Source organism: Pseudophryne corroboree, chromosome 4 (genome assembly GCF_028390025.1).
Source record: "Pseudophryne corroboree isolate aPseCor3 chromosome 4, aPseCor3.hap2, whole genome shotgun sequence".
Classification (NCBI taxonomy): domain Eukaryota; kingdom Metazoa; phylum Chordata; class Amphibia; order Anura; family Myobatrachidae; genus Pseudophryne; species Pseudophryne corroboree.
Window position 1 is genome coordinate 374,133,856 of NC_086447.1, and position 23,443 is coordinate 374,157,298.

Consider the following 23,443-nt stretch of genomic DNA (forward strand, 5'->3'; position numbering starts at 1 on the left):
AGGTGATAACTGCACCAGCCAATCAGCTCCTAACTGTTAATTTACATATTGGAGCTGATTGGTTGGTTCATTTATCACATTGCACATATCCAGGGCCAGTTCTGGGGCTTTGCGCGCCCCGGGCGGCAATGGGGGGCGTGGCTTCGTACAGGGGGCGTGGTCATTTACGCCCCCCTGTACAGACTACTGTAGCGCTCTGAAATGTGCCCCCCGCTGGCCGCTGCCGCTGGCCGCTGTGAAGCCCTTCGTGGAGAGGTCCTTTAATGTGCGGTGCGCGATGACGTCATCGCACAACAAAGGTCCTCTCCATGAAGGGAAACTAGACGCGTAGCTTCATGGAGAGGACCTTTGCTGTGCGGTGCGCGATGACGTCATCGCGCATCGCACAGTAAGGGACCTCTCCACGAAGGGAAACTCTAGTTTCCCTTCACAGCAGCCAGCGGCAGCGGGCAGCGGGGGGCACTGTAGCAGCGTATCTTGCCCTGGTGCGGCGCCCTCCGGATGGCGCCGGCGCCCCGGGCAAAAGTCCTGCTTGCCCGTGGCCAGATCCGCTACTGCACATATCACTGGTTTATCACTTCCTTATGCCTTCTCCAGGTTAATACATCTGCCCCTTAATTCTTCCTTCCTAAGTGTCATCCATAGTCTTAATGCATACCTCCCAACATGACCCTCTCCAGGAGGGACAGAATGCTCTGCTCCTGGACTTCCCTCTTAATTTCTGATTGCCATCACCTGTGCAGAAACACCTTTCTTATCCATTCACCTGTTCAACACATGTGCCAGCATTCATACATTAAGAGAAAAGGCCAGCAGCAGAGCATTGTGTCCCTCCTGGAGAGGGTCATGTTGGGAGGTATGATAATGGGCATCTTGTCTAGACAATAAGATAGATTCAGACAATCCTGCCAATGCAGGAAAAGCACTGTGTGATCACAGAGAGGTCCAAGACTGGTGTCCATAAAATCACAACGTGGTCATTCCTTATCTAGTACCGCAGTGCTTTCCTCCAATGACAGAGAGCTCCTGCATGCTCAAAGAATTCCAAGATGCATCCTTATTTCTCGAAGATCCTGATGGCATGAACCACGTGTTAAACAACTGACTAGGAATAAATATACAGTTTAGCTATTTCCTTCATGCCAAGGTGTTCTGTTTTCATATTTCCCTGGTCTAGATCTGCGTTTTTTTTTAACCTGTGCATTAAATATTCATAACTGGGAATGTTTTAAGTATTGCCTTGGCACAGAGCATGTGGTATAAGGAATTATGGTAGTAAATCCTGAAGCATGGCCGGTTGGTGGTATACGAAAGGAAAGTTATGAAAATGGTATTTAGAAAAGGGAATAAAGGTGAAGGCAGATACAGTGACAGATAATATACAGTAACAGATTATATACAGCAACAAATAATATATAGGGGTATATTCAATACCTGTCGGAAAGACAGCAGTTTCCAACAGGTTTAGGTCGGGAGTGGTTCCGACCTATTCAATGGCGGGCCATTTTTTCCGACATTTCGGGAATTCCCGACTTGTCGGATACCACGTGGATTGTTGCATTAACCGCGGATCCACGTGTTGCGCTGCCAAATCCGACAAGTTTTGGCCCGGTTTCGACACTGTCAATCTGACTTTTCTCTAACGTCCTAAGTGGATGCTGGGGACTCCGTCAGGACCATGGGGAATAGCGGCTCCGCAGGAGACAGGGCACAAAAATAAAGCTTTAGGATTAGGTGGTGTGTACTGGCTCCTCCCCCTATGACCCTCCTCCAAGCCTCAGTTAGGTTTTTGTGCCCGTCCGAGCAGGGTGCAATCTAGGTGGCTCTCCTAAAGAGCTGCTTAGAAAAAGTTTTTAGGTTTTTTATTTTCAGTGAGTCCTGCTGGCAACAGGCTCACTGCATCGAGGGACTTAGGGGAGAGAATTTCAACTCACCTGCGTGCAGGATGGATTGGATTCTTAGGCTACTGGACACCATTAGCTCCAGAGGGAGTCGGAACACAGGTCTCACCCTGGGGTTCGTCCCGGAGCCGCGCCGCCGACCCCCCTTACAGATGCTGAAGATTGAAGGTCCGGAAACAGGCGGCAGAAGGCTCTTCAGTCTTCATGAAGGTAGCGCACAGCACTGCAGCTGTGCGCCATTGTTGTCACACACTTCACACCAAGCGGTCACGGAGGGTGCAGGGCGCTGCTGGGGGCGCCCTGGGCAGCAATATTTAATACCTTATGGCAAAAGAATACATCACATATAGCCATTGAGGCTATATGTATGTATTTAACCCATGCCAGTTATCTAAAACTACGGGAGAAAAGCCCGCCGAAATAGGGGGCGGGGCTTATTCTCCTCAGCACACAGCGCCATTTTCCTGCTCAGCTCCGCTATGAGGAAGGCTCCCAGGACTCTCCCCTGCACTGCACTACAGAAACAGGGTAAAACAGAGAGGGGGGGCATTTTTTGGCGATATTTTGATATATTTAAGCTGCTATAAGGAACAACACTTATATAAGGTTGTTCCCATATATATTATAGCGCTTGGGTGTGTGCTGGCAAACTCTCCCTCTGTCTCCCCAAAGGGCTAGTGGGGTCCTGTCTTCGATAAGAGCATTCCCTGTGTGTCTGCTGTGTGTCGGTACGTGTGTGTCGACATGTATGAGGACGATGTTGGTGTGGAGGCAGAGCAATTGCCGATAATGGTGATGTCACCCCCCAGGGAGTCGACACCGGAATGGATGGCTTTGTTTATGGAATTACGTGATAATGTCAGCACATTACAAAAATCAGTTGACGACATGAGACGGCCGGCAAACCAGTTAGTACCTGCCCAGGCGTCTCAGACACCGTCAGGGGCTGTAAAGCGCCCTTTACCTCAGTCGGTCGACACAGACCCAGACACAGACACTGAATCTAGTGTCGATGGTGATGAAACAAACGTATTTTCAAGTAGGGCCACACGTTATATGATCACGGCAATGAAGGAGGCTTTGCATATCTCTGATACTGCAAGTACCACAAAAAGGGGTATTATGTGGGGGGTGAAAAAACTACCTGTAGTTTTTCCTGAATCAGAGGAATTAAATGATGTATGTGATGAAGCGTGGGTTAACCCAGATAGAAAAATGCTAATTTCAAAAAAGTTATTAGCATTATACCCTTTCCCGCCAGAGGTTAGGGCGCGCTGGGAAACACCCCCTAGGGTGGATAAGGCGCTCACACGCTTATCAAAACAAGTGGCGTTACCGTCTCCTGATACGGCCGCCCTCAGGGATCCAGCGGATAGGAGACTGGAAACTACCCTAAAAAGTATATACACACATACTGGTGTTATACTGCGACCAGCCATCGCCTCAGCCTGGATGTGCAGTGCTGGGGTCGTCTGGTTGGATTCCCTGACTGAAAATATTGATACCCTGGATAGGGACAGTATTTTATTGACTATAGAGCAATTAAAGGATGCTTTCCTTTATATGCGAGATGCTCAGAGAGATATTTGCACTCTGGCATCGAGAGTAAATGCGATGTCCATATCTGCCAGAAGGAGTTTATGGACGCGACAGTGGTCAGGTGATGCGGATTCCAAACGACATATGGAAGTATTGCCGTATAAAGGGGAGGAATTATTTGGCGTCGGTCTATCGGATCTGGTGGCCACGGCAACTGCCGGAAAATCCACCTTTTTACCTCAGACCCCCTCCCAACAGAAAAAGACACCGTCTTTTCAGCCGCAGTCCTTTCGGTCCTATAAGAACAAGCGGACAAAAGGACAGTCATAGCTGCCTCGGGGCAGAGGAAGGGGTAAGAGAGGGCAGCAAGCAGCCCCGGCCCAGGAACAGAAGCCCTCCCAGGGTTCTGCAAAGCCCTCAGCATGACGCTGGGGCCTTACAAGCGGACTCAGGAGCGGTGGGGGGTCGACTCAAGAATTTCAGCGCACAGTGGGCTTGCTCACAGGTGGACCCCTGGATTCTGCAGGTAGTATCTCAGGGTTACAGGTTGGAATTCGAGAAGTCTCCCCCTCGCCGGTTCCTAAAGTCTGCTTTGCCAACGTCTCCCTCAGACAGGGCGACGGTATTGGAAGCCATTCACAAGCTGTTTTCTCAGCAGGTGATAGTCAAGGTACCCCTCCTACAACAGGGAAAGGGGTATTACTCCACGCTATTTGTGGTACCGATGCCGGACGGCTCGGTAAGACCTATTCTAAATCTGAAATCTTTGAACCTGTACATACAAAAATTCAAGTTCAAGATGGAGTCACTCAGAGCAGTGATAGCGAATCTGGAAGAAGGGGACTTTATGGTGTCCCTGGACATAAAGGATGCTTACCTGCATGTCCCAATTTGCCCTTCACATCAAGGGTACCTCAGGTTCGTGGTGCAAAACTGTCATTATCAGTTTCAGACGCTGCCGTTTGGATTGTCCACGGCACCTCGGGTCTTTACCAAGGTAATGGCCGAAATGATGATTCTTCTGCGAAGAAGAGGCGTATTAATTATCCCTTACTTGGACGATCTCCTGATAAGGGCAAGGTCCAGAGAACAGCTGGAGGACGGAGTAGCACTAACCCAACTAGTGCTGCAACAACACGGGTGGATTCTGAATTTTCCAAAATCTCAGTTGACCCCGACGACACGTCTGCTGTTCCTGGGAATGATTCTGGACACGGTTCAGAAAAAGGTGTTTCTTCCGGAGGAGAAAGCCAGGGAGTTATCCGAACTTGTCAGGAACCTCCTAAAACCAGGGAAAGTGTCTGTGCATCAATGCACAAGAGTCCTGGGAAAGATGGTGGCTTCTTACGAAGCGATTCCATTCGGCAGATTCCACGCACGAACTTTTCAGTGGGATCTGCTGGACAAATGGTCCGGATCGCATCTGCAGATGCATCAGCGGATAACCTTATCGCCACGGACAAGGGTGTCTCTTCTGTGGTGGTTGCAGAGTGCTCATCTGTTAGAGGGCCGCAGATTCGGCATACAGGACTGGGTCCTGGTGACCACGGATGCCAGTCTGAGAGGCTGGGGAGCGGTCACACAGGGAAGAAACTTCCAGGGAGTATGGTCAAGCCTGGAGATGTCTCTTCACATAAATATACTGGAGCTAAGAGCGATTTACAATGCTCTAAGTCTGGCAAAACCCCTGCTTCAGGGTCAGCCGGTGTTGATCCAGTCGGACAACATCACGGCAGTCGCCCACGTAAACAGACAGGGCGGCACAAGAAGCAGGACAGCAATGGCAGAAGCTGCAAGGATTCTTCGCTGGGCGGAAGATCATGTGATAGCACTGTCAGCAGTATTCATTCCGGGAGTGGACAACTGGGAAGCAGACTTCCTCAGCAGACACGATCTACACCCGGGAGAGTGGGGACTTCATCCAGAAGTCTTCCACATGATTGTGAACCGTTGGGAAAAACCAATGGTGGATATGATGGCGTCCCGCCTCAACAAAAAACTGGACAGGTATTGCGCCAGGTCAAGAGACCCTCAGGCAATAGCTGTGGACGCTCTGGTAACACCGTGGGTGTTCCAGTCAGTGTATGTGTTCCCTCCTCTGCCTCTCATACCAAAAGTACTGAGAATTATACGGCAAAAGGGAGTAAGAACGATACTAGTGGCTCCGGATTGGCCAAGAAGAACTTGGTACCCGGAACTTCAAGAGATGCTCACGGAGGATCCGTGGCCTCTACCTCTAAGACCGGACCTGCTTCAGCAGGGACCGTGTCTATTCCAAGACTTACCGCGGCTGCGTTTGACGGCATGGCGGTTGAACGCCGAATTCTAAGGGAAAAAGGCATTCCGGAAGAGGTCATTCCTACACTGGTAAAAGCCAGGAAGGAGGTGACTGCACAACATTATCACCGCATTTGGAGAAAATATGTTGCGTGGTGTGAGGCCAGGAAGGCCCCCACGGAGGAATTTCAACTGGGTCGATTCCTACATTTCCTGCAAACAGGATTGTCTATGGGCCTCAAATTGGGGTCCATTAAGGTTCAAATTTCGGCCCTGTCGATTTTCTTCCAGAAAGAATTGGCTTCAGTTCCTGAAGTCCAGACTTTTGTAAAAGGAGTACTACATATACAGCCCCCGGTTGTGCCCCCAGTGGCACCGTGGGATCTTAATGTAGTCTTGGATTTTCTCAAATCCCATTGGTTTGAGCCGCTCAAATCGGTGGAGTTGAAGTATCTTACATGGAAAGTAACCATGCTACTGGCCCTGGCTTCAGCCAGGAGAGTATCAGAATTGGCGGCTTTATCATATAAGAGCCCATATCTGATTTTCCATACGGACAGGGCAGAACTGCGGACGCGTCCTCATTTTCTGCCTAAGGTGGTGTCAGCGTTTCACCTGAACCAGCCTATTGTGGTGCCTGCGGCTACTAACGATTTGGAGGATTCCAAGTTGTTGGACGTGGTCCGGGCATTGAAAATATATATTTCAAGAACGGCGGGAGTCAGAAAGTCTGACTCACTGTTTATATTGTATGCACCCAACAAGATGGGTGCTCCTGCTTCTAAGCAGACGATTGCTCGTTGGATTTGTAGCACAATTCAACTTGCACATTCTGTGGCAGGCTTGCCACAACCTAAATCTGTCAAGGCCCATTCCACAAGGAAAGTGGGCTCATCCTGGGCGGCTGCCCGGGGGGTCTCGGCATTACAACTCTGCCGAGCTGCTACTTGGTCAGGGGCAAACACATTTGCAAAATTCTACAAATTTGATACCCTGGCTGAGGAGGACCTTGAGTTCTCTCATTCGGTGCTGCAGAGTCATCCGCACTCTCCCGCCCGTTTGGGAGCTTTGGTATAATCCCCATGGTCCTGACGGAGTCCCCAGCATCCACTTAGGACGTTAGAGAAAATAAGAATTTACTTACCGATAATTCTATTTCTCGTAGTCCGTAGTGGATGCTGGGCGCCCATCCCAAGTGCGGATTGTCTGCAATACTTGTACATAGTTATTGTTACAAACAAATTCGGGTTGTTATTGTTGTGAGCCGTCTGTTCAGAGGCTCCTACGTTTGTCATACTGTTAACTGGGTTCAGATCACAAGTTATACGGTGTGATTGGTGTGGCTGGTATGAGTCTTACCCGGGATTCAATATCCTTCCTTATTGTGTACGCTCGTCCGGGCACAGTATCCTAACTGAGGCTTGGAGGAGGGTCATAGGGGGAGGAGCCAGTACACACCACCTAATCCTAAAGCTTTATTTTTGTGCCCTGTCTCCTGCGGAGCCGCTATTCCCCATGGTCCTGACGGAGTCCCCAGCATCCACTACGGACTACGAGAAATAGAATTATCGGTAAGTAAATTCTTATTTTTTTTAAAGTCATACTGACATTGTTGGAATTGGGGAGATGAGACGGGGGAGCGGGGGCACGAGTCATGACGGCGAACATCTGAGTCCGTGACATGCGGCTTCCCGTGTCCCTGCTGGACGCTGGTGGTGTGTGTGTCCTCTCAGAGCGGGAACACGGGCGGCAACAAGCAATGAACAGTCTCATGTTTCTCCTCATATGGGCCCCTGTGGACAGCCAGGTGAGTGCAGCAGTGTATACCCCCCCGGGTGTGTGCTGCCACAGTGCCTGCATCCCTACATTTTTCTCTGCCCGTGCCTGCCTCGTGATGTGTCCGTCTGTTACACCGCTGTGCTTTGCATTATGCCTGCTGTGTGTCCGCTCCCTGAGTGCAGATTGCAGTTGTCGGGAGCAGTCAAATCCGAGAGTCGGCTTTGGCCGCTCGTATTGAATACTGACCTGTCGGATTCTTTCCGTCGGAAAAGATCCGACAGGTATTGAATACACCCCATAGAAACAGATTATATACAGCAACAGATAATAGGTATGGGTACAAAGGAATGTGTATTCTCAGTGATTTCTTATGGACTCTGTCTGTGTTTTCCAGGCAGATGCTATATACGACATGATTGGATTTCCTGACTTTATTCTGGACACTAAGGAACTGGATGAGGTGTATGACGGGGTGAGATGAGACAGGATAATGGAAATAACAATGAGTATGAGGGTCATGTCATTTACTAGATAACAATATAACTGTTGTACTATAGGAATTATTAAAGGCTAACTCCACCTTTTATAGTAGATATCTCATCTCCTTACCTGTATTATGGGGATTCATTACCTGGGACCCCCATTGCTGCACTCAAGGGAGCCATGCTTCAGAAATAATTAGTATTCTCTTCTTTAGTTTGAGGTGTCTGAGGATTCCTTCTTTCAGAACATGCTGAATTTCTACAATTTCTCAGCCAAGCTTATGGCCGAACAATTAAGGAAGCCTCCAAACAGAGAACAGTAAGAGTGGCAACTTGTATTGCTCACAAAGCACATGAACCTACTGTACATGCACATTTATATCGGGTAGCAGTTGATTTACCGACGGACACAATGCCGATGGTCATAATCCCGACATAGTCAGAATACCGACATTTGAAATGCCAACATGTCAAAATGCCGACACGCATTTTGAAGGAATTTTTGCCCCAAAACAGACTTGTTCATACTTACCATCCCAGTGGCCCTGGAGGAGGAATATAATAGTGTGCCAAGCGCAGCACGGCGAGCGCAGCACGGCGAGCACAGCGGTACACTTACACAGTTTCCATGTTGACCTGTGTCCAGATTGACACCAGAAAAACTCATATCAGTATTTTGAAATGTTGGCATTTGAAATGTCGGTTTTCTGACTATGTTGGCATTTTGAACCTGTCGGCATAACGAATATCTGTATTTTGACTGTCGGTCAATGGCTGTCGGGATTATGACCATCGGTATTGTATCCATCAGTAAATCAGACTGAACCCTTTATATCACCTATTAGACGTCTTCATGCAGACAGCAGAGTATATGTGTACAGTATATGAGGAGTCATGTACATGTGTTTGTGCTTGGCAGACACAACTTATTTGCATTGATCATATGGCTGACTCTCTTTGCAGATGGAGTATGACACCTCAGACTGTAAATGCCTATTATTTGCCAAATAAGAATGAAATTGTCTTCCCAGCAGGCATCCTCCAGGCTCCTTTCTATGCCCCCACACATCCAAAGTACGTATGCCAAGATTCCGCTCTGAACAATACACACGTACAAAAGAGTCTATATCATAAATAATTCACAATCATCATCTTTACCAGTATAGTTACATTTACATTTCATATAGAAATAAAAACACAGTTTCATATTTCCACCAAAGAGGGTACACACACCCTGACATACCACCAGTGGAACAAAAATCAAAACTGAAATATCTCATTAATACCAACATCAATAAATTACTCTGAATTAAAATGTAGTAACAGCATCCAAATATTTTGTTACTTCTAGGCCTACATTTTTTTACATCCATGGACCATATTTGGTGTCCGGTCCCATCTCCTGCCCCCCAGCCACCTATACAGCTGTTCTATGGCAAAACCTTTTCCAAATCTCAAAGCTGTAAAATAAGCAAATATTTGACATTTTTATGCTGACCATAGCCTGCCTCAATATAAGTATAAATGTAAACTAAGGGGTATATTCAATTGAAGTCGAAAACTGCCGTCTGTCGAAAAGATGGCATTTTTCGACTTTTTAAGGTCGAATCCTGATTCGACCTATTCAATATATTCCTAAATTTTTCGACAAGTCGATGAATTCGACTTGTCGAAAAGCACGTGGAACGGCGGAATAGCTGCCGATCCACGTGCTTGTGTCGAAAAATTAGTTCAAAACCGACAGGTTTTGGCCCCCTTTTCGACCATCTCAGTCCAACATCAAAATGATGTCAGACTGAGATGCAGACCCAGAGGAGGAGAGTGGGGGGGGGGGGGGGAGCCGCAGGGAGACGGGAGATCAGCGCTACAGTAGCGTTGCAGCAGGATGTCACTCAGCCGCCTGACTTCACGGCAGCTTCCACCCGGCTCCAGCAGTGCCCCCCGCTGGTCTCCCCGCGGCTCGCCCCCCCTCTCCTCCTCTGCGTCCCATCTAAATTCGACTTGAAAAAGTTGAATTAAGATGGGATTGAATAGGGGTTGTCGGATCCATTCCAACAAATACATGTCGGAATGGATCCGACTTTAATTGAATATAGCCCTAAGTGAAAATAATGTTGCAAAAAAACTAGTTTAAGAACACACATATATATAATACTGGAAATAGTGATTGTTTGCTGTCCCTGTCATTCCGCCTCCATAGACAGAGACCTGTATAGTTGTTATACAAATCCAGATCTGACTATTTCTCATACGGTATGAGTGATACAAACATGTAAAGTGCACATCGCGTAACCAGTGACACCTAGCCTGGCCGGCCGTATCCTAGGCACAACTGAATCCATATAGAATGCTGGAGCCCTGACTATGAAATATTCTATTACTATGTGTTTATCTACAGTACATTCCATTCATAGTTTGATGGCCTCAGGTACATAGACATTCTGTATTATTGCTGAAGAGCCTGTAATGTACAAGTCTTCACATGCATTGCGAGTTCCATTTATATGCTAATTGGAAAAATAATCTACTGTCGCAAGTTCATGAAAATTACATATGTAGTTCACTAATTGCATTACTATACTGTCATCTTATCCTATTGCACTATCCTACTCACTACCTGACTTTAAAAAATGTCATTGATTTAATACCAATAATACCTAATCTTTGTCTGTTCCTTCAACTACTTCTAGTGCATGTCATTCGTGTTTTTTCTCTGCTTTCTTCTTCAGGGCTCTAAATTTCGGGGGTATTGGGGTGGTGATGGGACACGAACTGACACATGCGTTTGATGATCAAGGTTTGTAACATAACTGCATAATTACTAGGTCCGAGGCTGTGTAGCTGGGAGTGAAGTTTAGGGTGAGCACTGATTGTCATGGGTAGAAATAGATCATCTGTAGCACTGTGCAAAAAAATTAGGTGAGTACTAACAACTGTTTTCAGAGAACAGCGTCTTCAAATAAAACTGAAATATAACTCAATGAAAAATAAAAATGAAATAAATTATGTGTAAAATTAAACAAAACAGAACTTTCAATTAAAAAGAATACTAGCATATGGGCTGTATTACTGGTATACGAATATTGAGTCAGCAAAGAACAGAGGGGCAGATTTATTAAGCCTGGTGAAGTGATAAAATGGAAGGTGATAAAGCACCAGCCAATCAGCTACTAACTGTCATTTTTCAAACCCAGCCTGTAACATGGAAGTTAGAAGCTGATTGGCTGGTGCTTTATCACCTTCAACTTTATCACTTCACCAGGCTTAATAAACCTGCCCCAGGGTCCCAGTTTATTGTACTTTAATAATAACTACAACAATCTTTATCAAAGGGGCCTACTTATCATTCTCTACACACTGTAGGTCCCCACATATTCCAGCAATAAGGAATGATTTTCCATTCCAATTTATGAAAAATCTTTTACTTGGACAGCAGTTCCAAAAAAAGGTACTGCCAGCTAGGAGACTTCATATATGGATACAGATGGGATGGGAAGAGGATGGAGACTGATGGGGAAGGATCAGAAGATCCCTCGTCAGAGATAATGCCTCTGTGGGCGCAAAGCAGCTTACACTAGCTGATGGTGTTTGGTAATGGGGCCAAGCTCCATAAAGCTAAGCTTTTCAGACCTTGGTAAATAGAGCCCCGCTTAGTCTCCTATGACAGTAATGGGGAATGTAGTCTGCTGTGTCTCTTTATTTGTGTAATGTGGGAGATATTATTAATATCTCCTGCGTTAGGCTCTTCTTAAATAGCCCAAACCTCAGCAGCGTTTCTAGAGAGGAGGGGACCCGTGTGCAGACTCTGTGTGTGTGCCCCCTCCTCTCCTGTAGCCGTCACCGCCGCTGCTAGTGCTCTCAGCGCTGAGACTCTGGCACAGTGCCAGAGTCTACAGCGCATGCGCAGAACTCAGAAAAATGTCCGCCGCGTCATTTTTACGGAGTCCTGCGCGTGCGCTGTAGACTCTGGCACTGTACCAGAGTGTCTAGTGCTCTGTGCGCCAGCAGCGGCGGTGACGGCTACAGGAGAGGAGGGGGCCCACACACAGTCGCCGATGGGCGCCGGAAAGGTAAGTATAGAAGAAATGGGTGAGGTGTGTGGTGTGGGCCCTCTCTGGACCGAGGAGCCCGTGTACACAGCACACACTGCACCCATTATAGATACGCCAGTGCCAAACCTTTAAATCATGTGGCACTGAAGAAAAGTGGGCTTGATAAATAGAATAGGCTCCTTTCTTTTGCAGCCTTGTTTCCCACTGCTATACTCTCTACCATCTGTGCTGTCACTGCCGAGTGTGCACATTATTATACCAGCAGTATGCAGTGCTACAGTTACAGCTAGTACTGACCTAGGTATTGTGAATAAATACAGTATAAATGAGGATTTATTATCAAACGTTTCACCTTTTTATACACTAAATAATTGATGGTTTGTAAAGCCAAAGTGGTGAAAAAGAATCTAGTAAATACAGTCCTGGACAGGTATCCGGATGGTAGGTCAACATGGATTAGGATGGCAGTCAATAGGTCAACCACTATAGGTCGACACTGACATGGTCGACACAGGAAAAAGGTCAATGCACTTAAACGGTCGACACATGAAAAGGTTGACATGACTTTTTTGCAAATTTTATTTCTAACTTTTTCATACTTAACCATCCACATGGACTACGATAGTGACCTGCGCCTAGCGCAGAGGTAGTGGAGTGAGGCACCTTGCCCGCAGCATGGCGAACAAAGTGAGCCATGTGAGGAGACATGGTGCACTAAATGGGGTTCTTCGGGCTCCTGGTCATGTTACTCAAAAAACAACACCAAAAAAGTTTGAAAATGTCATATTGACCTTTTTGTGTCCCGTTTCGACCATTTTAATGTGTCAACATTTTTCATGTGTTGACCATGTCAATGTCGACCAATAGTAGTAGACCTATTGACTGTTGACCTAATCCAGGTCGACCCATTGATCTATAATCATCCTGGCAATATTACTTAGTTTGTGGATTGGCTGTTATTATCCTGCCTCATTTTTTGCCAGTTTCAGTGCACACCTGATGTATGCCAATAAGGTGTTGTGTGGGATTGATTGTAGTGTGAAGCCTATATAATGTATACATGCAGCTATTTGCAACCATGTTGTTGGAAAATGACAGAATTGCCCTCAGAATAACTGGATGTGTTGGCAGCTTTATCTTAAGACTGTACCTGTCATAGGGGCAGTTCAAGAGTGTAGAAGGCCCATGTGCAGGCTCCATGCCTCTCCTCTCTGGCTTTGTGCCAGAGTCTACTGCCCGTGTGCAGGTCTCTGGTGCCTTATATCTGGGGACTTCTCTACTGTGCATGCACAAATCCCCAGGAAAATGACTCTTGTCGCATTTTCCCTGTGATGTCTGCTACTCTGCACGCCATTGACCTTTCCACAGGTAGCTACATACTTAACAGCAGGAACAAAACAACAGAAGTATATATAAAGATCAGTACTATTTTATTTTATTCAACATATATAAAAATATCATTTGATAGTGGAAACTAAATTTGCTACAGAGCACAGGATCTCAAACTCTGTCCTCAGAACCCCACACGGTTCATGGTTTCTAGTTCTCCTCATAGGGGGATATTCAATTATTTGAAAAGTCGGTTGGGTGTCTGTTTTTTCCTGTCTATTAGAGTGGAAAAAACAGACACCCAACTGACTTTTCAAACAATTGAATACCCCCCATAGAGTGAAAAAAATGAGCATCACCTGTGGAAAAAAAAATAGACAACCAACTGACTTTTCAAACAATTGAATACCCCCCATAGAGTGAAAAAATGAGCATCACCTGTGGATATTTTAAATGTTAAATGTGTCCGTGAGTAATGAATACACCTGTGCCCCTGCTGGGTGACCTGCAAAATGTGAACTGTGTGGGGTCCTGAGACCAACTCTGAGAACCACTTGTATAGAGCATTTGTTATTAGATTTCATTCTATCTTCAAAATGTTTCATATTGCAAACGACAATAGAAATGTTGCAAATAACCTAGAGATATTTTTGCAACAGTATCCAGTCCTCAGTTTGCAGTGGGATCACGTTAAATGGAGCAGAGGGCTACAGATGTTATTGCTGGGTGCTTAATAATTGCTACGTTTTGTGGCAGCGTTTTGTTGTGTAGTTTGAGAATGGTTCATAAAATCTCAGTTGTTCTTTCTGAGGACATAGGGGGTCATTCTGACCCGTTCGCTCGCTGCTTTTTAATGCAGCAGAGCGAACGGGTCCTACTGCGCATGCGCTGGCTCAAGCATCGCAGACGGACGAAGGCAGTAGCAGGGATGCGATCGCCTCTGCCTGATTGACAGGCAGAAGCGATCGATGGGCGGGAGGGGGCGGAACGGTGGCATTTGGCCGCCATTACACGGGTGCGGTCCGGCCAACGCAGGCGTGGCCGGACTGAATGGGGGGCGGGCCGCAGCGGCTGCGTGACGTCACACGCAGCTGCTGCGGGCCGGGGAGCGACGAGTAGCTCCTGGCCAGCACGTTAAAGCTGCGCTGGCCGGGAGCTACTCTTAAAGGGCAAAGGCATCGCCGCTGTACGATGCCTTTGCACTTATGCGGGGGGGGGCGGACTGACATGTGGGGCGTACTAGCCCTGTGCTGGGCGTCCCCCCGCATGTCAATGTGAATGATCTTAGCTGTGCTAAATTTAGCACAGCTGCGATCAACTCGGAATGACCCCCCATAGCTACTTAGGGAAGTACAGTTCAGTCCAGTCAATCTCTAATCATTTGTATTACAGGTCGGGAATATGATGAAGAAGGTAACCTGCGTCCATGGTGGCAAAACTCATCTTTGGAAGCATTTAAAAATCGTACTGAGTGTATGGTCAGTCAGTATAATACTTATACTGTGAATGGGGAGAAAGTGAATGGACGGCAAACGCTTGGTGAGAATATAGCCGACAATGGGGGCCTAAAAGCAGCATACCATGTGAGTGACAGACTATGTATTCCCACTGTATTGCTACAAGAGTTTATATATCACTATGATCATCCTCCAGTCTACCTCTGTCTCTGAACCCATGATCACCACAATCTCGTTTCAGGCTTACAGATCTTGGCTACAGAAACATGGAGAAGAGAAACGTTTGCCAGGTGTAGGACTGACAAACCACCAGCTCTTCTTTGTAGGATTTTCGCAGGTGAAATACAAAACTGTTAAGTGACTGTACTGATGTATCCTATCCGATTACATTGTTATAAGACTATAGGAAGTATTCAATTAGTGTCGGATCCTCTCCTACACTTCATTATTCTATTGCGGGCTGTTTCCGCCCGTTTCCCCTCTGATTCTGACCATTCATTTTCACCCTCTCTTATTGGCAAAAATGAATGGTGGTAAATGGACCCGTTTTCTGCCGCTGCTGGGTAGAAAACACATGGATGAGCAGTGATTCCGCTCATCCATGTGTTTGTCAGGGTGGAAAACTGGCACTTCAATTGAATATTGAAGTGTTGAAAAGTGTCAATTATCGGCGGAAAGTGCCATCTTTACGCCCTGTCAATAATTTCAAAACTAATTGAATACTCCCCTAGGTATGCTTATCTATATCTAAGTCCTTTCACTCTCTCTCTTATAGGTATGGTGTTCTGTGCGGACCCCTGAGAGCAGCCATGAGGGATTGGTTACAGATCCCCATAGTCCAGCCAAATTTAGAGTTATTGGGACCCTGTCAAACTCAAAGGACTTTGCTGAACATTTCAACTGTCCCAAAGGGACCCCGATGAACCCAGGAAAATACTGTGATGTGTGGTGAAAGGCTGTGCCTATATGTGTGAATGCGAGTGCTTAGACAATTTATGACGGATATGTGGCATATGTGATTGCCATTTGAGTGTCATAGCAAAGTATATGTTATTGACATATAAGTGTGATGGTAAAGTCTGTGTGATTGACATATGAGTATGATTGCAAAGTCAGTGTTATTTACATATGAATGTGATGGTAGTGAGTGGGAATGACATTTGAGTGTGGTGGCTAAGAGTAGTGTGACTGAAATTTGAGTGTGTTGATAAATTGAGTGTGTTTGACACATGAGTCCGATGATAAAGCGTGTTTATGATATATGTGTGTGATGGTAAAGTGAGTGTAACTGATATATCAGGATGATGTGTGACAGTCAGTATATGTGCATAGTATACTTGTGTTTATCCTGAGAAAAGTAAAGTAAATCAGTTTACTCTCTCCAGTCCTAAAGTAACCATGAAGCATAATAAGCAAGAATTTAGGGCACCTAGGGAAGGGGTCACCACAGAATATTTTTCCCTAGAAAATTGCCACAATAGTCTCAGCTCAAGCATATTAAAAATGCCAGCAGAACACCTATGCGACAAGGCTGGCGTGATGCTTTGCCTCTGCTAAATACTGTAGCATATTTTTCTTTTCTAAATTAATTTCGGACTCGATCAAGAAATTTGCAATTGAAAAACCTAGAAGGAAACTTTTTAATATTTAAAGAAATATAATGTTATAAGTAAATAATATAGCTTACTGCTATTTAGGGTATAATAAATGTAATAAAAATAGTTATACACAGTAGTTGTGGGGGTCTGGTTTGGAGGAAAACTGAACAAGACTCCTGTGTAGCTAGCCAATGGGAGTTTGGGAGCGGGTTAAAGAGGAAGAAGCTGAGTGCTGTGTGCTGGGGCCAGTGCAGTGGTGGCTGTGATACACACAATGGTGCTGCTGATCCCAGGGACAGCCAGCCAGCAGACGTTTTATTACACACTTTAAAGGTACGATAAAGCTGTGTTCCAGGACCAGTGCAGCGGTGGCTGTGATAAGCACAGTATTAACCTGCCCACTTCCCTGCTATATGTGGTCTGAGCTGCTGCCCACCACTGACTGTAACCTCTCCTTGTCTATAAGCAAACATTTGAGGGGGTATGGGTCATTTGGTCGCCAAGAGTTAGGTATACGGTCATTAGGTAGACCACTATTGGTCTACATGCATTAGGTCGACAGAGTCATTAGGTCGACAGGGTTATTAGATCGACATGGAAAAAGGTCGACATGAGTTTTTTTAACTTTTTTTGGTGTAGTTATCTTCGTAAAGTGATGGGGAACCCCATCGCTTCGCTCGTCATGCTTCGGGCTTATCGTTCCCAATTGTAGTATGAAAAAGGCAAAACATTTTTTTTTTAAAAACTCATTGACCTTTTTCCATGTCGACCTAATGACCATGTTAACCTAGTGACCATGTCCACCTAATGCATGTCGACCAATAGTGGTCAACCTAATGACTGTCAACCTAAATCTTGTTGAGCAAATGACCGTAAGCCCTCTGAGGCTAGGGCATATCGTGCTCATAAGAAATGATTTTTTTCATAGCTATTTATCAATGAGCTAGTGTTGGGACAGCAGCTACGATAAGGGGCTGTCTCACTGGGGAGCTTCACAGTTAGTTATTGCTATCACTTCTCTGAGATACCTGACAATATGCATGCTCAGTGCATTTAGAGTAAATGGCCACATCAGTGTACAGAGAGGGATTGGAAGATGCTTCTTCTACATTATTGCCCAATAGAGACAAATTGGCTGACACTATCTTCAGACGGTGTTAGCCAAATGAACGAAGCGCTGGAAAACGTACGTATTTTGAAGCTTGATACATAGAGTAGACAAACAGTATTCTCATTTATGAGTAATGGGGACTGTGATATGCCACGTTAGATAGCCTAATTAAAGCAATATCTTTGTTATCTCCTTACACTCTTGTTAACGCACGATACCTCGCCCTAAGACCCCTTAGTCTCTTCTGTTATAGGGATATATCTACAAAGCAGCAACTTTTATAATCTGCCACTTCTCAGCAGGTTTCAGGTGAAACTACAAAGCGGCACTCACTTTAAGTATAAAGTGTGCTGGGCATTACATGTAATGCGAATGCCGCTGAACCCCTGAGAAACAGTGGCATATAAAAGTCCATAATGTCAGACTGTCTGAACCTGCCATAACTCCCAGTGATGTCCCCTGCCCCTAAACCAGCATACTGCAATTATTGTGCATTATTATATAAAACAAAATGACTACTATGAGGGTATATTAGTAGATAAGTGTATTATGCAAAAAAAACCAATACAGTGGTAGATACTAAATGATTAGCCGTAAGATTTTTTGACCAAATCAAGATTTGCTACAGTTTTTAAATGGATGTATTTTATAATATGTACATAATTACAACATAAAGGAACAACAAAAATAGAGTGAGTGTTCCTTCCTTACGGTTCTGTCATTATGTTTTTCCACTGAGTGATCCACAATGACTAGTCTATTCCAAATTAGGCTACTGCATTGGTTTTTTAAATATGTAATACAAAGAGAAAAGGGGCCCTTTTTAAAACGAATGGGCTTAACAGAAGAAATATACAGGTGTAATGCTACCGTATAGACAGGGTCAGACTGGCACACAGGGGTACAGGGGAAACCACCAGTGGGCCCACTCCTTCCTCTAGGGAGAAGGTTCCAGACTGTACACTTGTATTATACATGGTAGATATGTTGCATTACACTGCACAAGACTATTGTGCATTTCAAGCCTCTGTGGAGGCTGGCCACACCCCCTTTGTAGGCTGGTCATACCCCTAAGTATGGGCCCCTATTACTGCATTCCCTCGGTGGGCTCTTCATACCCCAGTCCGACACTGCGTATAGATATCCATGCAGTGTCAGACCGGGAACATGAAGGGCCCACCAGAGGAATGTAGTTGTAGGGGCCCATGTTTTGAGGTGTAGCTGGTATCCAGAGGGGGTGTGGCCAGCCACCACAGAGGTTTGGCTAGCCATTAGAGAGTGCATGGGCTGGGCCCCTTTATAAATATATAAAGTAAATACTGCTAGTACATGCATGATAATGTACTAATTAATAACAGCAAAGCACTGTAGAAAATACACCATAGTCCTGTGCAGTATAAGGTAATATGTATAATGCATAACTCAAGTGAACAGTAAGGAACCTGATCTCTAGGGGAGGTACCAGGAGTTTCCTCTGTACCCCTGTTGGTCAGCCCACCCCTAGCACACCTTTATTTCTTTAAAGAGCAACAACAATATTTTACCATCAGTGGGGTATTAGAGAACAGAGGTCAATAGAGGAGAACAGTATGTGGTTTAGAAAAAAGTAATACTTTCATCTTTTTAGTGAGTCGCCTGTTTGAAAATCTAAAAGCTACACGGGGCATGAATAGAATTTCAGAACAGGGATGATAAGTTTCCTAATGACAACATTATATATGATGATATGCAATCCAGCACACAATACACAATACAGTTCATATCTGAAGGTATATTATAGTATTGTAAAGCATTTGAAACAAGGAAATTAAAACGTAAGGATGCTGCTGCTTTATAAATGGATGGCATGAAGGTGAGGGAGTGGAAGATGGTAACTGGTTGGCACAACAATCTAAAATGACAGTATTATAGATCAGCATAGATGGCGAACGTTTACCCTTTGAGAATAGCCTCTGTTGTTTGCTGCTTTTATTTATATAGGAAAATGCATATTTTAATTCAGATTTGTGAGTGAATGTTAATTTAAATTACAGTCCACATTTTATTGATCAATAATAAGTACAGAATTGAATGCATGCTGAAATGCTAAATGGATAGTACTGTATACGTATGTGCTACTGAACATGTGAGTTCAAGAGTTTAACTAAAGAATAGTGTGATTCCAATTTAAGAATATGCTAATCAGAAAATATAATTTTACTGAAGCCAAAACATGGGGCATGTAACATGCTCCATAGAATGTCTGAGTTAGTGCATGTAAATACATTTGCTATAGAACATACAGTACATACAGAATGTTCAGCAGAAACTGTCTATGTAAGAAACTGCTAGGAAATTGTGTATGTGCATTTCATTAACTGAAAAGAAGATGCTGCATGTGTGCAAACTAATAGGAAAGTGTATGCATGCACAGACTGCTAGACAATTGTGTATGCAAACTGATGAGATGGTGCTCGATGTGTGCTGTCTGATGAGATGGTGCTCGATGTGTGCTGTCTGATGAGATGGTGCTTGATGTGTGCTGTCTGATGAGATGGTGCTCGATGTGTGCTGTCTGATAGATGATGCTTGATGTGTGCTGTCTGATGAGATGGTGCTTGATGTGTGCTGTCTGATGAGATGGTGCTTGATGTGTGCTGTCTGATGAGTTGGTGCTCGATGTGTGCTGTCTGATAGATGATGCTTGATGTGTGCTATCTGATAAGATGGTGCTCGATGTGTGCTGTCTGATAGATGGTGCTCGATGTGTGCTGTCTGATAAGAAGATGCTTGATGTGTGCTGTCTGATAAGATGGTGCTTGATGTGTGCTGTCTGATGAGATGGTGCTTGATGTGTGCTGTCTGATGAGATGGTGCTCGATGTGTGCTGTCTGATAGATGATGCTTGATGTGTGCTGTCTGATGAGATGGTGCTTGATGTGTGCTGTCTGATGTAATGGTGCTTGATGTGTGCTGTCTGATTAGTTGGTGCTCGATGTGTGCTGTCTGATAGATGATGCTTGATGTGTGCTATCTGATAAGATGGTGCTCGATGTGTGCTGTCTGATAGATGGTGCTCGATGTGTGCTGTCTGACAAAATGGTGCTTGATGTGTGCTGTCTGATGAGATGGTGCTTGATGTGTGCTGTCTGATGAGATGGTGCTCGATGTGTGCTGTCTGATAGATGATGCTTGATGTGTGCTGTCTGATGAGATGGTGCTTGATGTGTGCTGTCTGATGAGATGGTGCTTGATGTGTGCTGTCTGATTAGTTGGTGCTCGATGTGTGCTGTCTGATAGATGATGCTTGATGTGTGCTATCTGATGAGATGGTGCTTGATGTGTGCTGTCTGATGAGATGGTGCTTGATGTCTGCTGCCTGATAAATGATACTTGATGTCTGCTGCCTGATAGATGATACTTGATGTGTACTGTCTGATGAGATGATACTTGATGTGTGCTGCCTGATAGATGATACTTGATGTGTGCTGTCTGATGAGATGATGCTGGATGTTTGCGGAGTAATGAAAACAATTTGCTGCATGTGTAAACTGATAAAAATATGCTATGTGTTGATGATGTTGATGCTACCTGTCTGGAGTGTCAGCTTTTTTTCACCACACACCTGACCGTCTGCTGTCATGGGGGGACCCTATATTGGGAGGGGACTAATTGCCCCAACAATCCTCCTTTTTTGCACTGTCTGGAACACATATCACGCTGGCATCATGCTTCTGAGATTAGAAACTGTTAAACATCACATAGAGCTCTGCCAAGTGCACCCAAACACCGTACAATCACTTTATGAAATTCACTATCTTTCGATGTTCACAAGTGTGGCAGAAATGGGGTTTATGTTGACCAGCAATGACAGACTTCAACCTCCCAAAGAGACATTAGGGGATCTATACATAAAACAGGAGACACTAAAGGAAAAAATAAATAAACAAACAAACAAACAAACAAAAACCATGCCTTAATTGCCAGCACATACCAACACAAAGAAATAAGTCATAAAAGCTAAAACAAATAGCAACACAGCACCACAAAGTGTGATCAGGTACACCATAAGTTTTTAAAGTTTTAGTGAGGTGTAAACTGTTGCACGCTTTGTGTAGGGAGCATTGGATTAAGCAATGCTCCTTTTCCTTCCCAGGTATCATACCCATAACAAGGGAGGGTCACTGCCAGTCTGTGGAAGCAGAAATATTATTACAATATGGAAACATTCACTGAGACACAAGGTCAGACTGGCTGTGAATTCCTAGAACATACTTAGGCTACCTGTGGCTAGCCATCTGCTGTTGAATTGAAATATTCAGTATACTTCATCAGTTCACTGTCAGTTGTAATTCAGCAACTTGAGAAGAAAGGTAGTGTAAGTGTGTTCTAGGAAAAGAACAGCAGTAGGTACAAGCCAATTAATGGAAGGGAATGGCTATGTTCTGTTATATTGGTAGACCTGTTGTCCATTCCCTCCACACCTACCTCACACTGTGACATCTGCTGCTTCTCACATCCTTCCACACAAGCTGTGTGCTGATATAATGGACAGAAGGAACTTACTCAGGAGGCAGCCTTCCTATAGTGACCTGCTGAGAAAGTTTGTGATCTATTTTAGCCAAATACATTCAAACTATTGAAGGCTTCACATATGTGACATGTAAGTCTGCCCTTAACCATCTATGCTCAGCCTGTCATGCAATCCATTGTGCTATTTGTAGTCCTTGTGTATTAGGTAGCATTAGCTCCATTCTTTAAAACATGAGGCTTAAAATAGGTCTCATTGGAGCACACAGGTTATAGTACTCAATCGTCTTAGTACAATACAGGGAGCCCTGTGTGTGAACTACCACTTGGCTGTGCCCAGTCTCACATTAGTCTACTTAATTTCAGGCACTAAGAAATTTTACAGAACATGCATATAGTTTGCCCAAGTGGGTAGATGAGAACTGCACAATTCCTCATTATATGATGTTACTGTTACCGAATGCTTGTGGCTTTTCCATTACTGTGTATTTGTGAAAATATTTTATTTTTTCATGTTTATTAAACCCAGCAGAATCTGTCTGGCTCTCTGTACTGGAAAGTTATTTTACAGATACATATGTCATATACTATATGTGTGCATGTGTGTATAGTATAGTTGTATGCAAAAATTTGGACACCCCTGATCAATTTGCATATTTCAAAAAATCTCTAATCAGAAATAGAGATGAGCGGGTTCGGTTCCTCGGAATCCGAACCCCCCCCGAACTTCAGCCTTTTTACACGGGTCCGAGGCAGACTCGGATCTTCCCGCCTTGCTCGGCTAACCCGAGCGCGCCCGAACGTCATCATCCCGCTGTCGGATTCTCGCGAGGCTCGTATTCTATCGCGAGACTCGGATTCTATATAAGGAGCCGCGCGTCGCCGCCATTTTCACACGTGCATTGATATTGATAGGGAGAGGACGTGGCTGGCGTCCTCTCCGTTAGAATAGATAGAGACACTTGAGTTGATTACTTAGTAATTTTGGGGAGCATTAGGAGTACTCAGAGTGCAGAGTTTTGCTGATAGTTAGTTACTAGTGACTGACCACCACCAGTTTTATTTATTATTTAATATAATCCGTTCTCTGCCTGAAAAAAAACGATACACAGTCACATACCATATCTGTGCTCAGCCTCAGTGTGCTGCATGATAATATCATCTATGTATATCTGACTGTGCTGAGTGCTCACTGCTCACACAGCTGAATTGTGGGGGAGACTGGGGTGCAGTTATAGCAGGAGTACAGTGCACACTTTTGCTGCCAGTGTGACTGACCAGTGACCACCAGTATATTGTCTGCCTGAAAAAGTTAAACACTCCTGTGGTGTTTTTTTTTTTTATTCTATAAACGCATTCTGCTGACAGTGTCCAGCAGGTCCGTCATTCATTATATTATATAAATATTT

The 23,443-nt window shown here is 44.9% G+C and overlaps 1 protein-coding gene across 2 annotated transcripts in view; it reads left to right on the top strand.

Annotated features, from left to right (window-relative positions):
• The window catches only part of ECE2 (endothelin converting enzyme 2), a 373,266-nt gene extending 350,694 nt beyond the window's left edge, over positions 1–22,572 (top strand). For both annotated transcript variants that reach the window (XM_063916625.1, XM_063916624.1), the window contains exons 13-19: positions 7,891–7,968; positions 8,194–8,297; positions 8,942–9,052; positions 10,708–10,775; positions 14,752–14,942; positions 15,058–15,153; positions 15,592–22,572. In XM_063916625.1, coding sequence (XP_063772695.1) covers positions 7,891–7,968; positions 8,194–8,297; positions 8,942–9,052; positions 10,708–10,775; positions 14,752–14,942; positions 15,058–15,153; positions 15,592–15,768 — 825 coding nt within the window. In that variant the 3' untranslated portion in view covers positions 15,769–22,572. The remainder of the gene's footprint in view (positions 1–7,890; positions 7,969–8,193; positions 8,298–8,941; positions 9,053–10,707; positions 10,776–14,751; positions 14,943–15,057; positions 15,154–15,591) is intronic.
• Positions 22,573–23,443: the final 871 nt, after the last annotated feature.